General features: G+C 47.1%; 2 protein-coding genes across 3 annotated transcripts in view; both read right to left on the reverse strand.

Moving 5' to 3' along the window:
* LOC140309273 (formin-binding protein 1-like) overlaps positions 1–6,760 on the reverse strand; it is a 32,066-nt gene extending 25,306 nt beyond the window's left edge. For both annotated transcript variants that reach the window (XM_072387084.1, XM_072387083.1), the window contains exons 1-3: positions 6,496–6,760; positions 5,468–5,583; positions 3,422–3,472 (exon numbers count right to left, since the gene is read on the reverse strand). In XM_072387084.1, the coding sequence (XP_072243185.1) occupies positions 3,422–3,472; positions 5,468–5,583; positions 6,496–6,525 (197 nt within the window). In that variant the 5' untranslated portion in view covers positions 6,526–6,760. The remainder of the gene's footprint in view (positions 1–3,421; positions 3,473–5,467; positions 5,584–6,495) is intronic.
* A 2,533-nt stretch (positions 6,761–9,293) lies between these two features.
* med27 (mediator complex subunit 27) lies at positions 9,294–16,573 on the reverse strand. The gene is made up of 8 exons (XM_072386866.1): positions 16,347–16,573; positions 15,432–15,576; positions 15,134–15,264; positions 10,989–11,082; positions 10,802–10,909; positions 10,675–10,716; positions 10,524–10,601; positions 9,294–9,488 (listed from the first exon to the last, which is right to left on the reverse strand). The coding sequence occupies exons 1-8, from the start codon at positions 16,547–16,549 to the stop codon at positions 9,354–9,356; spliced, it is 936 nt and encodes a 311-aa protein (XP_072242967.1). The 5' UTR covers positions 16,550–16,573; the 3' UTR covers positions 9,294–9,353.
* Positions 16,574–17,831: the final 1,258 nt, after the last annotated feature.

Genomic DNA, 17,831 nt, shown 5'->3' on the forward strand with positions numbered 1-17,831 from the left:
GCAGCAGATACTATTTAGGTTTTAATTGACAGATTACACGCACAATAACTGGAAATGTCATGCATTTTAAATATCTCACAGACCACCCTCTAACATTTACATCCATTCTCGTCTCGTCAACGAAAACTCAGTCTTGTCGTGTTTTAGTCATCAAAGAGCCATGTTTATCTCGTCACCGTCTCGTTATCATCATGAAAAAAAGTGGCATCAACTAAATAATTTCGGCATTGTCATCGTTGACAAAAACAACACTGCTTTACTCAAACCAAGTTAAAACTGCTTTGGCCTTTTTTTATCCATATTTATCCATGTCTTAACATGTTTCAAGCATAAACGTCTGTATATGCTTCTTCTTCCGGCTCTCAACGAAGGCGGTCGCATTTCTCTTTTCTCCTGTATTCTCTTCCCTCTCCCTTATCTTCCCTGCTTATCTTCTTCGTCTAAAACTTTTTTGGTGCCTCTCTCCACATTGCTCTCAAAACTAAATCATTGAATTGGTCAACTGGTCTCTCAACACAATTGACAAAATTTTCTCGAAGAAATATTCAGGTCCAGGGGAACCCGCCTGTCCTGATGGAGCGTTCGCCGCTGGTTACATGAGGGACTCCTGGGAGCAGTGGAGGGTCGTGTGCCTGGCGATCCTTTCCATTGAGGACATTGACGAGCTTTATATATTCGGAACCATGATAACGGGCTATCTGCTGATTGGAATAGGCATTGCTCTGGTGTATCGGAAAATTCGGAAGTCGGAGACAGCGGTCAAAGGCCCCAAGCTGCCTGACGTGTTTGAAGCAGTGGGCAGAGCTGTTGGCGCTCAGACTGTGGTCATTAACCCCAATATGGAAAACATCTTGGAGAAGCTGGTGGCTTTATGGATTGTTTTTGTGACCAGAATGGACAAACAGAGTAAGTCGTGTCCATTGAAATACGACTACTCGCCCTAACCCAACAATCATAATCTAATCTGGATTCCTGCTCCTGGCACCGGCCTCGGCCAAGGCTGCTGCTGAAACAACTCTCCCTGAGATTGCTGCTGCGAGACGCTCTGAACTACTCCCCCCCTTTCTTCAAGGACACTTCATGATTGTTGACTCTGACTGGGACCCAATCAAGGACTTCTCCATGGCAACCTGCTGTGGTATCACGATGACATCCTGTGAACTGAGACACTGATTGAGAGCCAGACATAGCAACTTTCTGGGTTTACCCCCATCCCACACCTTCAAGTTGTTTTGCATTTGTATGTGTGAAGCGAGCAAATGTTTGCTTATGTTTTGAGTTCTATGTTGGATGGTGAGCTAATGTTTGCTGTTATTGATGTTGCTGAGGTTTTTTTCCCAGCTCCACTTTGTTCTCCTTTAAAGAGCATAGTCTGGACATTGAGTTTTTTTCCCCTCCCCTCTCTCCCCTCTCTCCCCTCTCTCCCCTCTCTCCCCCTCTTTGCAACTCTTCAAAGTTGGCGAATGCGTTTGCAAGCTGTCGGGCTAATTTTGTTGTAATCATGTATAATGACAATAAAGAAGATTTCATTTCCATTTCATATTACCTTATATGAGAAAGAACCCTGCTTCATCAATAATCTCCTTTAGACAAGTTATGCACAATTTCAGATTTTGCTATAAAATGAATTCCTTCACTCAAACCAAGGTAAAACTGCTTTGGCCTTCATATTTATCCATGTCTAAACATTTTTCAATTCAATTTCGTACCTCCTTGTGTTCAGTCTCAACAAGTTAGTTCAAAACATAAATCGGAGGCTCGTCCAGGATCTTTCAATTTGCAGTGGAGACTGAACTTGAAGTTCAGGCCTCTGGAGTATCTTGCAGCCTGTGTTGTGTTTGAATTTTTCGGTAGTTTGTGTGCAGCTTTTGGTACTTTTGGTGTGTAGCATAAACTTAGAGTTCTATGGTCTTTGATTACTACAAATTGTGTTCAGTGCAGGTAGTTGATGTCTTTCAGGTAAGCAGTTGGTGAAGCAGTGAGTGTTGCAGCTTTGTGTGGATCTGTCCATCTATGGTTGGTCATTTGTGTGTTTGCGTCACTGAATCTTTAAACCTATTAACTTGTTGTGGTATGGGACCACTCTGTGTGGTCACATACTGAGTTCCCGATTGGTTCGGATTACCAGCTGCTACTTTTTAGAAAGTTTGTGGAAATAATCTTAGTTTTACATTGCTCGCATTACTATTGTCTGTCCAGTCCAGTAATTTTGCCGTGATCCTCATCAAATGTATATATGTGTTTGGGCAGGTCCTCTTGAACTATTTGGTGAGAATATTCAGTTCATGTTGTCGCTCTGACCCCTCTGCAGGGTCTGGTGTTTGTTTCATCGAGTTTCCTCTGCTTTTGTTTCAGTGATGGGACCAGCAGTCCTGTCTCTTTGATCCTACGGCCCTCTGAGTGGTCTTCCTTGTTGTTCATTTTATCCGGCCAACCACTTTTCTGTTAGAAAAATATCAGGACTTAGGTCGTGAATAGGGATGGAGTGATTTTCAATCGTATCGTCTATCGCCGATCAAAGGGAGGATCGTGACATTTTTTTCAAATGGCGATCTTTAAGGCAATCTTAAATTCATTGCCATAAGATGTTAAAGAAAAAATCTCTAGAACCTGCGCTTTACTGTGTACTTAAAGATGTTTGTCATGGAGCAACATGTCTGCATACAGAGCAACTGAGGAGTGAATATTAAACTCTTAATAACTCTCCTTTGCCAGACATCTTGCCACAGCTGTTGTACACTGGCCTCATCCTTCGCTACCTTGCTTGTATTTGGTTGATTTTACAAAAGCTGACGATATTGTGGGCTGCCGAGATGCATTTGTGCTTAATCCGGCCGCAGCACCTGATCTTGCACCGGTATTGTTGCGGCCTTGGAGGGGTGATGAACAAAAAATAAATTTGTCATCCGCTTATCCTTCACAGACACACATTTTTTACATGATGTGCAAATAGGTTGCGTCAGGTCTTTAGGCTCACCGTTGACATCCGGGAAAAACCTGAAATATGCCCAAATATCCGATTTAGCATTCGGCCATGTCAGCGCCAGGCACGTTTTTTTGTTTGTTTTCTTCTTAGTTTTACGTAACTGCGCCTGCCCTCTCAGGTGACTAGATCGCCTATTGGCGATGGACAGTGGCCACGATCTGAAGACCGGGCCGATTTCACATCCCTAGTCGTGGGGGGGGCTTTCAGTGGTCATGTAGTGTGTGCAGTGGCGGAAGCGGCTTTGAACTGTTCCTTATTGCCAATGGCCTGTGTTGATGACCTGTTGATGTTCTGCTGCTGCATTCTATGGCTGTTTCCCTCCCCCTCCTTCCCTCTCTTGGGTTAGGGTAGGTGCTAATCCTGCCCTGTGTTGGTGAAAACCTGATTCCTATAATACATTAATCAAAAGATTAAAGAAAGAAAAACATAACTGACCTGCTCTCATCTTCTCTGCTTCGTTTGGGATGGTACTTCTTGGACAAGCTCCTGCAGACAGAAGGGTGGAGTCAGACAGGTGGAGACAGAGAGGTGAAGTCATAGAAGTGGAGTCAGAGAGGAGGAAGACGTGGAGTAAAACAGATGGAGGCAAAGAGGTGGCGTGAGAGAGGTCGAAACAGACAAGTGGAGTAAGACAGGTGGAGGCAGGGGGGTCGAGTCAGACATGTGGAGACAGACAGGTGGAGTAACAGGTAGAGGCAGTGAGATGGAGTAAAAAAGGTGGAGACAGACAGGTGGAGGCAGACAGTTGGGGTACAAAAAGAAACTATGGCTAACTATTGATCAAACTGAAGCTTCTTATCGATCGTTCTACAACTACTCATTAATTAAATTACAACTACTTGTTCAGGGAATGACTTACCTCACTCTAACCCTGCCTAATGATCAAAATACTGGGATGGTACAGAAAATTATGATAAATAAACAAGGGAAAACAACTCTTCCATTTCTGTTGAGTGTTGCCAGAGAGTCTGAACTAAACAAATTTCATGTTCTCTCTCATCAGCTTCATTTCATCTGTCCAACAGTGTGTTTCAGAACGGAGTGAAATGAGCCTGTGATTCATAAATATGAGGACAGGATGAGTGTGAGCAGCCCATCACAGCACTATATTTACCTTTTTATCTTTAAAGCGATATTTCTATACTATCTCTGATATAATGAAGTGTCTGCAGCTGTTTCTGCAAAAATATTTATCAAACATATGTAATTCAGAGATGCAGACCACCTTACAGCAGTTATTCCATCATCTTACCCCCCCGAAGGAAAGAAAACAGCTCAGGAAAAGAAGATTAAGATCAGATTTAGTGTCATGCACACACATGAAATTTGTCCTCCGCTTCTAACCCATCCAGGTCGGCACCTGTTGACACACACATGCACATGCACATGCACATGCACATGCACAGGGTCACACACTCATAGAGACAGATGCCAGACACTGGAGCGGTGGGCAGCCAATCACAGCGCCCGGGGAGCATGGGGGTACGGTGCCTTGCTCAAGGGCACCTCATCCGAACTGCCACCCCTCCAGAGCGGTGAGAGTGGGAATCAAACCGCCAACCTTCAGGTTATTGGACGACCCACACTCACCACTGAGCCATGGCCACTGGGGGTTTTCTGGTTCTTAGGTGGGGCTGAGCAAGATTCCAGGAAGTCCAGGACAGAGTCTCGATTGTTCCTGCCTTCACACCTGTTGCTCGTTTCTCTTAAGGAGATTGCAGTATTCCAAGTCCTTATCAGTGACAGTTTGAGAGACTATTTAAACCCATTTGTGTTTGTATACCTTGATGACTTCTTGATCTTCTATAAATGTCCCACAGAACACAGGCAGCATGTCCATTGTATACTCCAAAGGCTACTGGAGAACCGCCTCTACATCAAAGCACCTTTCACGCACTTTCTGTCTCCTTTCTCAGCTACACAACCCAGGGCGGGCGGGGTTCTATGGAAGAGGGTTCTGGACAAAATTAAGGCGGTGGCACAGTGGCCAACTCCCGTCAACCGTAAGCAGCTCCACAGTTTTCTTGGTTTCGCAAACTTTTATCGCAGATTCGTCAACTATAGCATCCTTGCATCTCCCCTAAGCAAGTTAACCAAGTAAAAACCATCTTTCTCCTCTCAGCCCCAGCTGGTCCAGGCAGATGGACCCTTCCTGGTTCTGGTTCTTCCTGGTTTCTTCCTGTTAAAAGGGAGTTTTTTCTCTCCACAGTGGCTTTGTATGTATGAAATGGACTATCTTTATTAATAAATTAATTGGCTGTGATTATGATTACAATGAATTGAACTCCAATTGGACTGTATTATTGAAGTGCCGTGAGATGACATTTATATAAATTAAACTGTATTGAATTGAGTTGAATTCTGAGTGGGCTAGGCACCTAACAGGTTGTTTTTCTTCAACTATTGGACTGGAACTTTGGAAGTGCAGGTCTTATTTGAGGCCACATCCGAAAGAAATAGCTAGTGTACAGGTGGGCTTACCTTATCTGTTTGGCATAGCTGAGCTCAATCTCAGCCCGCTCCTTCACGAACTTTGTGTATCTCTCGAGGAAGTCAATACCCCAGCTTGTGTGTTTCTCCAGATTATCAAACTGGTCCTGAAAAAGCAGGTGAAAATCATTCACTCACATCAATTACTGACCTCAGATCAATTATAGACTTCAGATCAATTACTGACCTCAGATCAATTATAGACTTCAGATCAATTACTGACCTCAGATCAATTACTGACCTCAGATCAATTACTGACCTCAGATCAGTTCCTGACTTCAGATCAATTATAGACTTCAGATCAATTACTGACCTCAGATCAATTACTGACCTCAGATCAATTACTGACCTCAGATCAGTTCCTGACTTCAGATCAATTATAGACTTCAGATCAATTACTGACCTCAGATCAATTATAGACTTCAGATCAATTACTGACCTCAGATCAATTACTGACCTCAGATCAATTACTGACCTCAGATCAATTATAGACTTCAGATCAGTTCCTGACTTCAGATCAATTACTGACCTCAGATCAATTACTGACCTCAGATCAATTACTGACTTCAGATCAATTACTGACCTCAGATCAGTTCCTGACTTCAGACCCTAGCGGGTTCGAACTGTTCTGGATCTGGTTCTAACGATCTGTCCCGTGCCGTTTCGCCCCGCGTGCGGTCTGACAGGCTGCATGTGTTCTGACACATTCATTTTTTATCAGATCAAACTGAAACCTAAACATCAAAGAGGACTCAGCAGCTGTTTCATTTTATCTCTTATTGATCCGTGCTCAGTTTGGATCGATCACAAACGTCTGCTTTCTCCTTGATGCAGCTGCAGCGCGAGCTGCTGTCGTCACCCACCGTGTTGCTATGGCAGAGCAGACAGAGCACGAGGGCCTCACACAAACGCATGCACGCGCACACACACTCTCACTGATGAGCCGCCGGTTACCGGCAGGTTAACCGATTTCCAGGTTGTGGTTCTGGTTGGGTGCGGGTGAGACCCGGAGCACGTACCCACAGTTCGGTGCCCCAGTTGCAGCTCATGGCTCCGGTCTGCTCGTCACCTCCTCCGCGGTTGCTCCTCGCTACTCCACCTTTCGGTACCGCGCGACTATCACCGTGAACTGCTGCTGCCCGCCGCGCGCATTCTCAGCACCACACTGACTGTCCGTGCATGTGTGTAAGTGTGTGCGTGTCTGTCTGCAGTAGCACGAGCAGAAGAAGTGGTCACGCGCGGGGTGTCTCTCCGGAGAGCTCTTTGTCGTTAGTGAGGAGTGTGCGTGTGAATATCTATACATTTTTATTAGAGTAAAGCGCATGCGCAGTGACAGCCCCGCCCTGATGTTACAGATGACAACTAAAAGAATTCCGATATGAGGGAAGAAACCAGCGGGTCCTGGTCCAGAATCAGTATTGGTTATTGATCAATGTTTATCATTATTAATGATCAATATTAATACAGATCAATATTGATAAAGATCAGTGTGACCATCGACCAAAAGCAGGCAACGCTGTTCCCCAGATCAGGTGTTCACGGTGATGATTTAATTCAATTTAAATCTTTATTTAAGCCTCGAAATTCATTGAGGTTTCCCTCATTTAGAATGATGTCGATGTACAACAACAGAAAAAAAAAATACTGACAAAACAAAGATTTTAGGCTAAAAGGTAGGGTATGAAGTCGGGTAGGGGTAAAAGGTAGCGTATGAAGTCGGGTAGGGGTAAAAGGTAGCGTATGAAGTCGGGTAGGGATAAAAGGTAGGGTATGAAGTCGGGTAGGGGTAAAAGGTAGCGTATGAAGTCGGGTAGGGGTAAAAGGTAGGGTATGAAGTCGGGTAGGGGTAAAAAGTAGGGTATGAAGTCGGGTAGGGGTAAAAAGTAGGGTATGAAGTCGGGTAGGGGTAAAAAGTAGGGTATGAAGTCGGGTAGGGGTAAAAAGTAGGGTAGGATATGAAGTCGGGTAGGGGTAAAAGGTAGGGTATGAAGTCGGGTAGGGGTAAAAGGTAGGGTATGAAGTCGGGTAGGGGTAAAAAGTAGGGTATGAAGTCGGGTAGGGGTAAAAAGTATGGTATGAAGTCGGGTAGGGGTAAAAGGTAGCGTATGAAGTCGGGTAGGGTATGAAGTCGGGTAGGGTTAAAAAGTAGGGTATGAAGTCGGGTAGGGGTAAAAAGTAGGGTATGAAGTCGGGTAGGGATAAAAGGTAGGGTATGAAGTCGGGTAGGGGTAAAAGGTAGCGTATGAAGTCGGGTAGGGATAAAAGGTAGGGTATGAAGTCGGGTAGGGTATGAAGTCGGGTAGGGATAAAAGGTAGGGTATGAAGTCGGGTAGGGGTAAAAGGTAGCGTATGAAGTCGGGTAGGGGTAAAAGGTAGCGTATGAAGTCGGGTAGGGTAAAAAGTAGGGTATGAAGTCGGGTAGGGGTAAAAAGTAGGGTATGAAGTCGGGTAGGGGTAAAAAGTAGGGTATGAAGTCGGGTAGGGGTAAAAAGTAGGGTAGGATATGAAGTCGGGTAGGGGTAAAAGGTAGGGTATGAAGTCGGGTAGGGGTAAAAGGTAGCGTATGAAGTCGGGTAGGGTATGAAGTCGGGTAGGGTTAAAAAGTAGGGTATGAAGTCGGGTAGGGGTAAAAAGTAGGGTATGAAGTCGGGTAGGGGTAAAAGGTAGCGTATGAAGTCGGGTAGGGATAAAAGGTAGGGTATGAAGTCGGGTAGGGGTAAAAAGTAGGGTATGAAGTCGGGTAGGGGTAAAAAGTAGGGTAGGATATGAAGTCGGGTAGGGGTAAAAGGTAGGGTATGAAGTCGGGTAGGGGTAAAAGGTAGGGTATGAAGTCGGGTAGGAAGTCAGGTAGTGGTAAAAGATAGGGTATGAAGTCGGGTAGGGGTAAAAGGTAGGGTATGAAGTCAGGTAGGGGTAAAAGGTAGGGTATGAAGTCGGGTAGGGGTAAAAGGTAGGGTATGAAGTCGGGTAGGGGTAAAAGGTAGGGTATGAAGTCAGGTAAGGGTAAAAGGTAGGGTATGAAGTCAGGTAGGGGTAAAAGATAGGATATGAAGTCAGTGGAGGCAGGTGAGGTTCTGCTCAGGCAATCAGTCTGATCTGGTTTCTGACAAGCATCTGATCGGTTCTGTATAAAAGTACTGAAACTGGCTGCTCATCATACAGGTAACCTCACCTGAGTTTAATGAGACCAAAACTCTTCAACAGCCTCGAACAGTCATCTTCATCGCAGTGAGGCTTATTCCTCTCAAAGTTTTAAGATTTGGAAATATTGACTATGAATTCATCATCTGCAGCTCAGTTTCTCACCTGTACACACCTCCAGGTAGTTTTATTGATCACTGCAGTAACTTCACTTTACAACAACTCATCAGTCAGTTCATTTCAGTTCACTGTAAGCGGACGTTTTCCCTCCTGAAACTTTCATCTCACATGAACATCCACCAAATCGACACCAAAGAGAATAATCTCAAACTGCAGTCTAAACATCTCATCACCTCTTAAATCCATTTGATCAGATATCTGTAGATAATCAATGTTTAATATTTAGTAGAACTAAACACTGCTGAGGTCATCGATAAGGAAACACTCAGCTGTCCAATCACGTCTCATCCAGACAATCAGTAACTTCTAGTTTGATTACTGTGTGTGAGTCAGAGGGAACAAATTGAACAGCTGAAGATGATTATTGTTTAAACATCTGATTACATTTTCTGTTTCAGTTTGTTTCCTTAAAAAGGCGAAAATCCATTATTGATTAGTGTCATCAAACCAATTGATCAACTCTGAATGACACTCTGCTAAAGAAAACACACGTCTGAAAAAATAAATCAAACTTTATTTTAACATTGTACCAACAAAAAAAATAAATTAGGTGAGTTCACATCCGACAGGTGTCGTGGAACGCCTCCAGGGTCCTAAAGTCCCTCCATGTTGGAGGAAGCCCTTCCTGCAGGAAACGACCACAGCGCTGACACGGAGACTGGAAGAGTTTAATGTAGCTGCGGAGCCACGTCTGCAGGTAAGACAGACAGGTGAGACCACAGACAGGTAAGACAGGTGAGGCAGAAACAGGTGAGACAGGTGAGGTAGAAACAGGTGAGACAGGTAAAACAGGTGAGGCAGAAACAGGTGAGACAGGTAAGACAGGTGAGGCAGAAACAGGTGAGACAGGTAAGACAGGTGAGGCATAAACAGGTGAGACAGGTAAGACAGGTGAGGCAGAAACAGGTGAGACAGGTAAGACAGGTGAGGCAGAAACAGGTGAGACAGGTGAGGTAGAAACAGGTGAGACAGGTAAGACAGGTGAGGCAGAAACAGGTGAGACAGGTGAGGTAGAAACAGGTGAGACAGGTAAAACAGGTGAGGCAGAAACAGGTGAGACAGGTAAGACAGGTGAGGCAGAAACAGGTGAGACAGGTAAGACAGGTGAGGCATAAACAGGTGAGACAGGTAAGACAGGTGAGGCAGAAACAGGTGAGACAGGTAAGACAGGTGAGGCAGAAACAGGTGAGACAGGTGAGGTAGAAACAGGTGAGACAGGTAAGACAGGTGAGGCAGAAACAGGTGAGACAGGTAAGACAGGTGAGGCAGAAACCGGTGAGACAGGTAAGACAGGTGAGGTAGAAACAGGTGAGACAGGTGAGGCAGAAACAGGTGAGACAGGTAAGACAGGTGAGGCAGAAACAGGTGAGACAGGTAAGACAGGTGAGGCAGAAACAGGTGAGACAGGTAAGACAGGTGAGGCAGAAACAGGTGAGATAGGTAAGACAGGTGAGGCAGAAATAGGTGAGACAGGTAAGACAGGTGAGGCAGAAACAGGTGAGACAGGTGAGGCAGAAACAGGTGAGACAGGTGAGGCAGAAACAGGTGAGACAGGTGAGGCAGAAACAGGTGAGACAGGTGAGGTAGAAACAGGTAAGACAGGTGAGGCAGAAACAGGTGAGACAGGTGAGGTAGAAACAGGTGAGACAGGTAAGACAGGTGAGACAGGTAAGACAGGTGAGGCAGAAACAGGTGAGACAGGTAAGACAGATGATCATTGTCTCACCATAAAGGATCGGACCACCACATCAGGCATCTGGGGCAGTTGGTAGTGCAGCAGGGCAGTGGTGGCATGGTCCGTTACCTTGCAACAAAACAACCAATCAGAGCAAGCGCAGGGCGACCCGGTGAGTAAAGTAAGAATTGGTGTGTCTTACCTTTTGAAACACCTGGTACTGAGACTTAGTCCAAATGTCCAGCTGGGGAGGACAGATAGACAGGTTACCATGGAGACAGCCAGGTATCTTACGTTACCTGTCAGGTAAGCCTCACCTAAGAACTTACCTTCCCATCCTCATTATAGACGCTCTCATTGAATCCTCGAACAACTGTTCTATCGATGAAGAGCGAACGCATCACAACGATGGCCTTCAACACCTTCCCCAGCGTCACCTGAGAGGCAGACACATCTGTTACCTTAACACACCTGACCAGGTGTGAACACACCTGAGCCTGAGACAATGTGCTGTACCATGAGCACAGCAGACGTTCCGTTGGGTCTGAACAGCTCGATGCTCATATCAGGAAACATCCTGCCGATCCGAGCGATGACATCATCCACATACCTGCACGCAGAAGAAGGGGGCATTAGTGACACTATAGGTGCGCTACAGGTGTGCTGTGGGTGAGTTACGGGTGAGTTACAGGTGTCCTACGGGTGAGTTACAGGTGTCCTACGGGTGAGTTACAGGTGTCCTACGGGTGAGTTACAGGTGTGTTACGGGTGAGTTACAGGTGAGTTACAGGTGTGTTAGGGGTGAGTTACAGGTGTGTTACGGGTGAGTTACGGGTGTGTTACGGGTGAGTTACAGGTGTCCTACGGGTGAGTTACAGGTGTCCTACGGGTGAGTTACAGGTGTGTTACGGGTGAGTTACAGGTGTGTTACGGGTGAGTTACAGGTGTGTTACGGGTGAGTTACAGGTGTGTTACGGGTGAGTTACAGGTGTGTTACGGGTGAGTTACAGGTGTGTTACGGGTGAGTTACGGGTGTGTTACGGGTGAGTTACGGGTGTGTTACGGGTGAGTTAAGGGTGAGTTACAGGTGTCCTACGGGTGAGTTACGGGTGAGTTACAGGTGTGTTACGGGTGAGTTACGGGTGAGTTACGGGTGTGTTACGGGTGAGTTACAGGTGTGTTACGGGTGTGTTACGGGTGAGTTACAGGTGTGTTACGGGTAAGTTACAGGTGTGTTACAGGTGTCCTACGGGTGAGTTACAGGTGTGTTACGGGTGAGTTACGGGTGTGTTACGGGTGAGTTACGGGTGTGTTACGGGTGAGTTACGGGTGTGTTACGGGTGAGTTACGGGTGTGTTACGGGTGAGTTACAGGTGTGTTACGGGTGAGTTACGGGTGTGTTACGGGTGTGTTACGGGTGAGTTACGGGTGAGTTACGGGTGTGTTACGGGTGAGTTACAGGTGTGTTACGGGTGTCCTACGGGTGAGTTACAGGTGTGTTACGGGTGAGATACAGGTGTGTTACGGGTGAGTTACGGGTGTGTTACGGGTGAGATACAGGTGTGTTACGGGTGAGTTACGGGTGTGTTACGGGTGAGTTAGAGGTGTGTTACGGGTGAGTTACAGGTGTGTTACGGGTGAGTTACAGGTGTGTTACGGGTGAGTTACAGGTGTCCTACGGGTGAGTTACAGGTGTGTTACGGGTGAGTTACAGGTGTGTTACGGGTGAGTTACAGGTGTCCTACGGGTGAGTTACGGGTGTCCTACGGGTGAGTTACGGGTGAGTTACAGCTGTGTTACGGGTGTCCTACGGGTGAGTTACAGGTGTGTTACGGGTGTCCTACGGGTGAGTTACAGGTGTGTTACGGGTGAGTTACAGGTGTCCTACGGGTGAGTTACAGGTGTCCTACGGGTGAGTTACGGGTGAGTTACAGGTGTGTTACGGGTGTCCTACGGGTGAGTTACAGGTGTGTTACGGGTGAGTTACAGGTGTGTTACGGGTGAGTTACAGGTGTGTTACGGGTGAGTTACAGGTGTGTTACGGGTGAGTTACAGGTGTGTTACGGGTGAGTTACAGGTGTGTTAAGGGTGAGTTACAGGTGTGTTACGGGTGAGTTACAGGTGTGTTACGGGTGAGTTACAGGTGTGTTACGGGTGAGTTACGGGTGTGTTACGGGTGAGTTAGAGGTGTCCTACGGGTGAGTTACGGGTGAGTTAGAGGTGTCCTACGGGTGAGTTACAGGTGTCCTACGGGTGAGTTACGGGTGAGTTACGGGTGAGTTACGGGTGTCCTACGGGTGAGTTACGGGTGTCCTACGGGTGAGTTACGGGTGTCCTACGGGTGAGTTACGGGTGTCCTACGGGTGTCCTACGGGTGACTTACGGGTGTCCTACGGGTGAGTTACGGGTGAGTTACGGGTGTCCTACGTGTGAGTTACGGGTGTCCTACGGGTGAGTTAAGGGTGTCCTACGGGTGAGTTACGGGTGTCCTACGGGTGTCCTACGGGTGAGTTACGGGTGTCCTACGGGTGAGTTACGGGTGTCCTACGGGTGAGTTACGGGTGTCCTACGGGTGAGTTACGGGTGAGTTACAGGTGTCCTACGGGTGAGTTACGGGTGTCCTACGGGTGAGTTACGGGTGTCCTACGGGTGAGTTACGGGTGTCCTACGGGTGAGTTACGGGTGTCCTACGGGTGAGTTACGGGTGTCCTACGGGTGAGTTACGGGTGTCCTACGGGTGTCCTACGGGTGAGTTACGGGTGTCCTACGGGTGTCCTACGGGTGAGTTACAGGTGTCCTACGGGTGAGTTACAGGTGTCCTACGGGTGAGTTACAGGTGTCCTACGGGTGAGTTACAGGTGTCCTACGGGTGAGTTACAGGTGTGTTACGGGTGAGTTACAGGTGTGTTACAGGTGTCCTACGGGTGAGTTACGGATGTCCTACGGGTGAGTTACAGGTGTGTTACGGGTGAGTTACGGGTGTGTTACGGGTGAGTTACAGGTGTGTTACGGGTGAGTTACAGGTGTGTTACGGGTGAGTTACAGGTGTGTTACAGGTGTGTTAAGGGTGAGTTACAGGTGTGTTAAGGGTGAGTTACAGGTGTGTTACGGGTGAGTTACAGGTGTGTTACGGGTGAGTTACGGGTGTGTTACGGGTGAGTTAGAGGTGTCCTACGGGTGAGTTACGGGTGAGTTAGAGGTGTCCTACGGGTGAGTTACAGGTGTCCTACGGGTGTCCTACGGGTGAGTTACGGGTGTCCTACGGGTGTCCTACGGGTGAGTTACAGGTGTCCTACGGGTGAGTTACAGGTGTCCTACGGGTGAGTTACAGGTGTCCTACGGGTGAGTTACAGGTGTCCTACGGGTGAGTTACAGGTGTCCTACGGGTGAGTTACAGGTGTGTTACGGGTGAGTTACAGGTGTGTTACAGGTGTCCTACGGGTGAGTTACGGATGTCCTACGGGTGAGTTACAGGTGTGTTACAGGTGAGTTACGGGTGTGTTACGGGTGAGTTACAGGTGTGTTACGGGTGAGTTACAGGTGTGTTACGGGTGAGTTACAGGTGTGTTACGGGTGAGTTACAGGTGTGTTACGGGTGAGTTACAGGTGTGTTACGGGTGAGTTACAGGTGTGTTACGGGTGAGTTAAAGGTGTCCTACGGGTGAGTTACAGGTGTGTTACGGGTGAGTTACAGGTGTCCTACGGGTGAGTTACAGGTGTCCTACGGGTGAGTTACAGGTGTCCTACGGGTGAGTTACAGGTGTCCTACGGGTGAGTTACAGGTGTCCTACGGGTGAGTTACGGGTGTCCTACGGGTGAGTTACGGGTGTCCTACGGGTGAGTTACGGGTGTCCTACGGGTGAGTTACGGGTGTCCTACGGGTGAGTTACGGGTGTCCTACGGGTGAGTTACGGGTGTCCTACGGGTGAGTTACAGGTGAGTTACAGGTGTCCTACGGGTGAGTTACAGGTGTCCTACGGGTGAGTTACAGGTGTCCTACGAGTGAGTTACAGGTGTCCTACGGGTGAGTTACGGGTGTCCTACGGGTGAGTTACAGGTGAGTTACAGGTGTCCTACGGGTGAGTTACAGGTGTCCTACGGGTGAGTTACAGGTGTCCTACGAGTGAGTTACAGGTGTCCTACGAGTGAGTTACGGGTGTCCTACGGGTGAGTTACGGGTGTCCTACGGGTGAGTTACAGGTGTCCTACGGGTGAGTTACAGGTGTCCTACGGGTGAGTTACAGGTGTCCTACGAGTGAGTTACAGGTGTCCTACGGGTGAGTTACAGGTGAGTTACAGGTGTCCTACGAGTGAGTTACAGGTGTCCTACGGGTGAGTTACAGGTGTCCTACGGGTGAGTTACAGGTGTCCTACGGGTGAGTTACAGGTGTCCTACGGGTGAGTTACAGGTGTCCTACAGGTGAGTTACAGTTGAACCACAGTTCATGTTTGTCTACGACTACTGTGACGGTGTACGGTGTGCAAGTCACTTTGGATAAAAAGCACCTGCCAAATACATAAACATAGTGTTTGTGTACTTTTGTCCTGAGTACACTAGTACTTTGCATGTGTAATTTTACTGTGTACTCTGTACATGTACTGTGTATTTGTTCATATACTGTGTGTTGTACCCATTGCTGTAGTACTGATGTAGAACTCACTGAGGAGGGAGAACCAGAGTACTGGGCTGGACTTTGGGTCGTCTCTTGGCTGAAGCTCCCATCTGATTGGCTGATCGTTTGAGTGACTGCTGGTTCAACAGACTGGAGGCCAAACCGGCATGATACTGCAGCTACACACAAACACAAAAACACACAAACAGTCCTCATGACCCACTGCCCTGCATGTTTTCGATGTTTGGAGGAACTGATGAAGACTAGTCTGTTTTATTAATGATGATCAGCATCAGTGTAATGAGATGGGGTCACCATGGTAACAGCATCTCTGTCAGGGAGTTACCTTGTTGGACCACTTGTAGGCCTGCAGCAGCTGCGAGTACAGAGGAGTTTTGTCCTGAACCGGGTCCAGGCTTAGCAGACCGCTGTTGTGGAGCGGATGGGACTCTGAGGGCCGACCCACCAGACCGCTGAGGCGCTCCAACTCGCTGTCGGGTGGAAACGGGTGGAGGAAGACAGGAAGAGATTCATCAGTCAGCATGTTGAAATGACACTTGTGAAAAACAAATCCATCATCTTCCTCTTATCTGAGGTCAGGTCTCAGAACCAACAGGCTCTGAGGAGGGAATCTCAGACATTTCGCTCCCCAGCAATACTCTCCAGCTCCTCCTGGGGGGTCCCGAGGCGTTCCCAGGTCAGATGGGTTATATAATCCCTCCAATGTTCTGGGTCTGCCCCGGGGCCTCCCGGGACGTGCCTGAAAAACCTCCAAAGGGAGGCGATCAGGAGGCATCCTCACCAGATGAACCAGCGCCTCTACTCATAGCTCCCTCCCTATCCCAAAGGCTGAGCCCCGCCCCCCTCTGAAGGAAACTCATTTCCACCGCTTGTATCCAGCTCCTCCTTCTTTGGGTCAGAACCTAGATCTGTGAGCTGAGGTGAGGGTTGGAACAAAGATGGAGCAGGAACCTGCTTTAATTGTTTACATTCAGCTGGACTCTGATGGTCCCAGCTGCTCTGTTCATGTTCCAAACTTCTTCTAGTAAAAACTATAAAGTGTATATTAATCCAGCTGAATTCCCCAAAAACCTGCTCTCATTCACACATTTTTCTGTTTCTTTTGTCAGAAACCAATAAGACTATGTGTCAACTCACGGTCACTTAAAATATTTCCTGACCGTCACTCCGCCCTAATAAAATCCTGATTTAAGAACTCATCTGATTGCAGTCTGGTATGGCAATAAGAAACCTCACTCACTTCAGGTCTCTGTTGACCGCCTGCAGGTTGTCCTGGAACTCGGCTATGAACTGTTTCTCGCGGCCCTCCAGCGTCTCACGGTTCTTCATGCCATCCTTCAGGGACTCGAACACGCGGCTCACACTCGACCGCAGAGCTTGGATGCCGTTGATCGCATGAGAGAAAGCGTCCAAATTCACTCCTACGTTCACCACATCCGCCATTTTCTCAGCTTCGGCTCGTTTCTTTCCTGCTTCTGGTGCGGCGCGAAGAGATGACGTCACACAAATAATAGCTCGTTGTGAAATTACATTACAATAAAGATGGCCTTAACTTTCTAGACTTTACCACACAATTCATAAAGAGATACTACGTGAGACACGCTCACATGCCTTACATGGTATTTCTCACGCTGAAAAAAAAGAATAATGTAAATTTCTCTGGCGCGCCGCTATTGCTATGGGAACGGCAGGAAACGGAAACGTCTCCCATGAGTCTGAGCAGAGCAACACTAACAATAGAAAGACCTGTCGCCCCCTACTCCCCGCTGACCGGGTTGCAGGAATGGGGGAGCGGGATTCTCACTCTTGCCTTCATTCAAAACCTGAGAGCCCAGGTTGATATATTCCCTATAAACTGTCCACATTCCACACAGAAGTGTAACTGGCATGGCGCATCATTTTAAAAAAAGCTTTATTTTCAGAATAATACATTATGGGAGGGTTTGCAGTTGTGTTTGATGCTATCCCTTCTGGTGATATTTCTTTGTTTAAAGACTTTCGATACAGCTGTGTTGGAAAAACCTGTGATAAGTCCAGAATAGGTATGTAATATGTAGACTCTTTCAGCAGGATATCACACCTTCCTCTTTATCATACTGCTCTACCCTCGTTTAAACTTTATGTTGGTTGTTACCTCACAAGTTTCTCTGAACTAACAGAACCAAAGAGGCCAAAAAACAAATCCAAAGCAAACTCAAATGCTATTTGGCCCTAAACAGACAATACTCCATGGCAGATTATCTGAGCTCTGTAAGCCAGACTGAGGAAAAGGTTGACTGATGTAGAGACTCAGCAACCACAGCCTGGCCTCAGAGAGGCCGACACAGACAGATGAGGCTGGGCCAGCTCTGTCCACACAGACAGGCAGACAGACAGGCAGACAGACAGGCAGAGACACTTCCTGTTACACTGGGACGCATATGAAGAAATTACAACTAAATTCTTTTAAAAAATGAAAGATACACAACAAGATTTTGATTCTCTTTCTGATCAGGAGAAAATGAAACACCTGCTTGGAGAACACAGTGTCATAGAGGCAGCTAAATATGTCTCCTAATAACACTGTAGAACGTGCATAATATCAAATAGTTCATGTATTTCTATCTACATATTTAAAATGAAATGTATCTAATATAAATAATTGTATTAATAGATTAAGTAAAATTGTATCATAATTGAATTGTGTTTCAGCTTTCAGCAACGAGGGTTAACATTCATGCAATAA

The sequence above is a fragment of the Leuresthes tenuis genome, unplaced genomic scaffold, assembly GCF_036924035.1.
Source record: "Leuresthes tenuis unplaced genomic scaffold, fLeuTen1.0.hap1 SCAF_6, whole genome shotgun sequence".
Classification (NCBI taxonomy): Eukaryota; Metazoa; Chordata; class Actinopteri; order Atheriniformes; family Atherinopsidae; genus Leuresthes; species Leuresthes tenuis.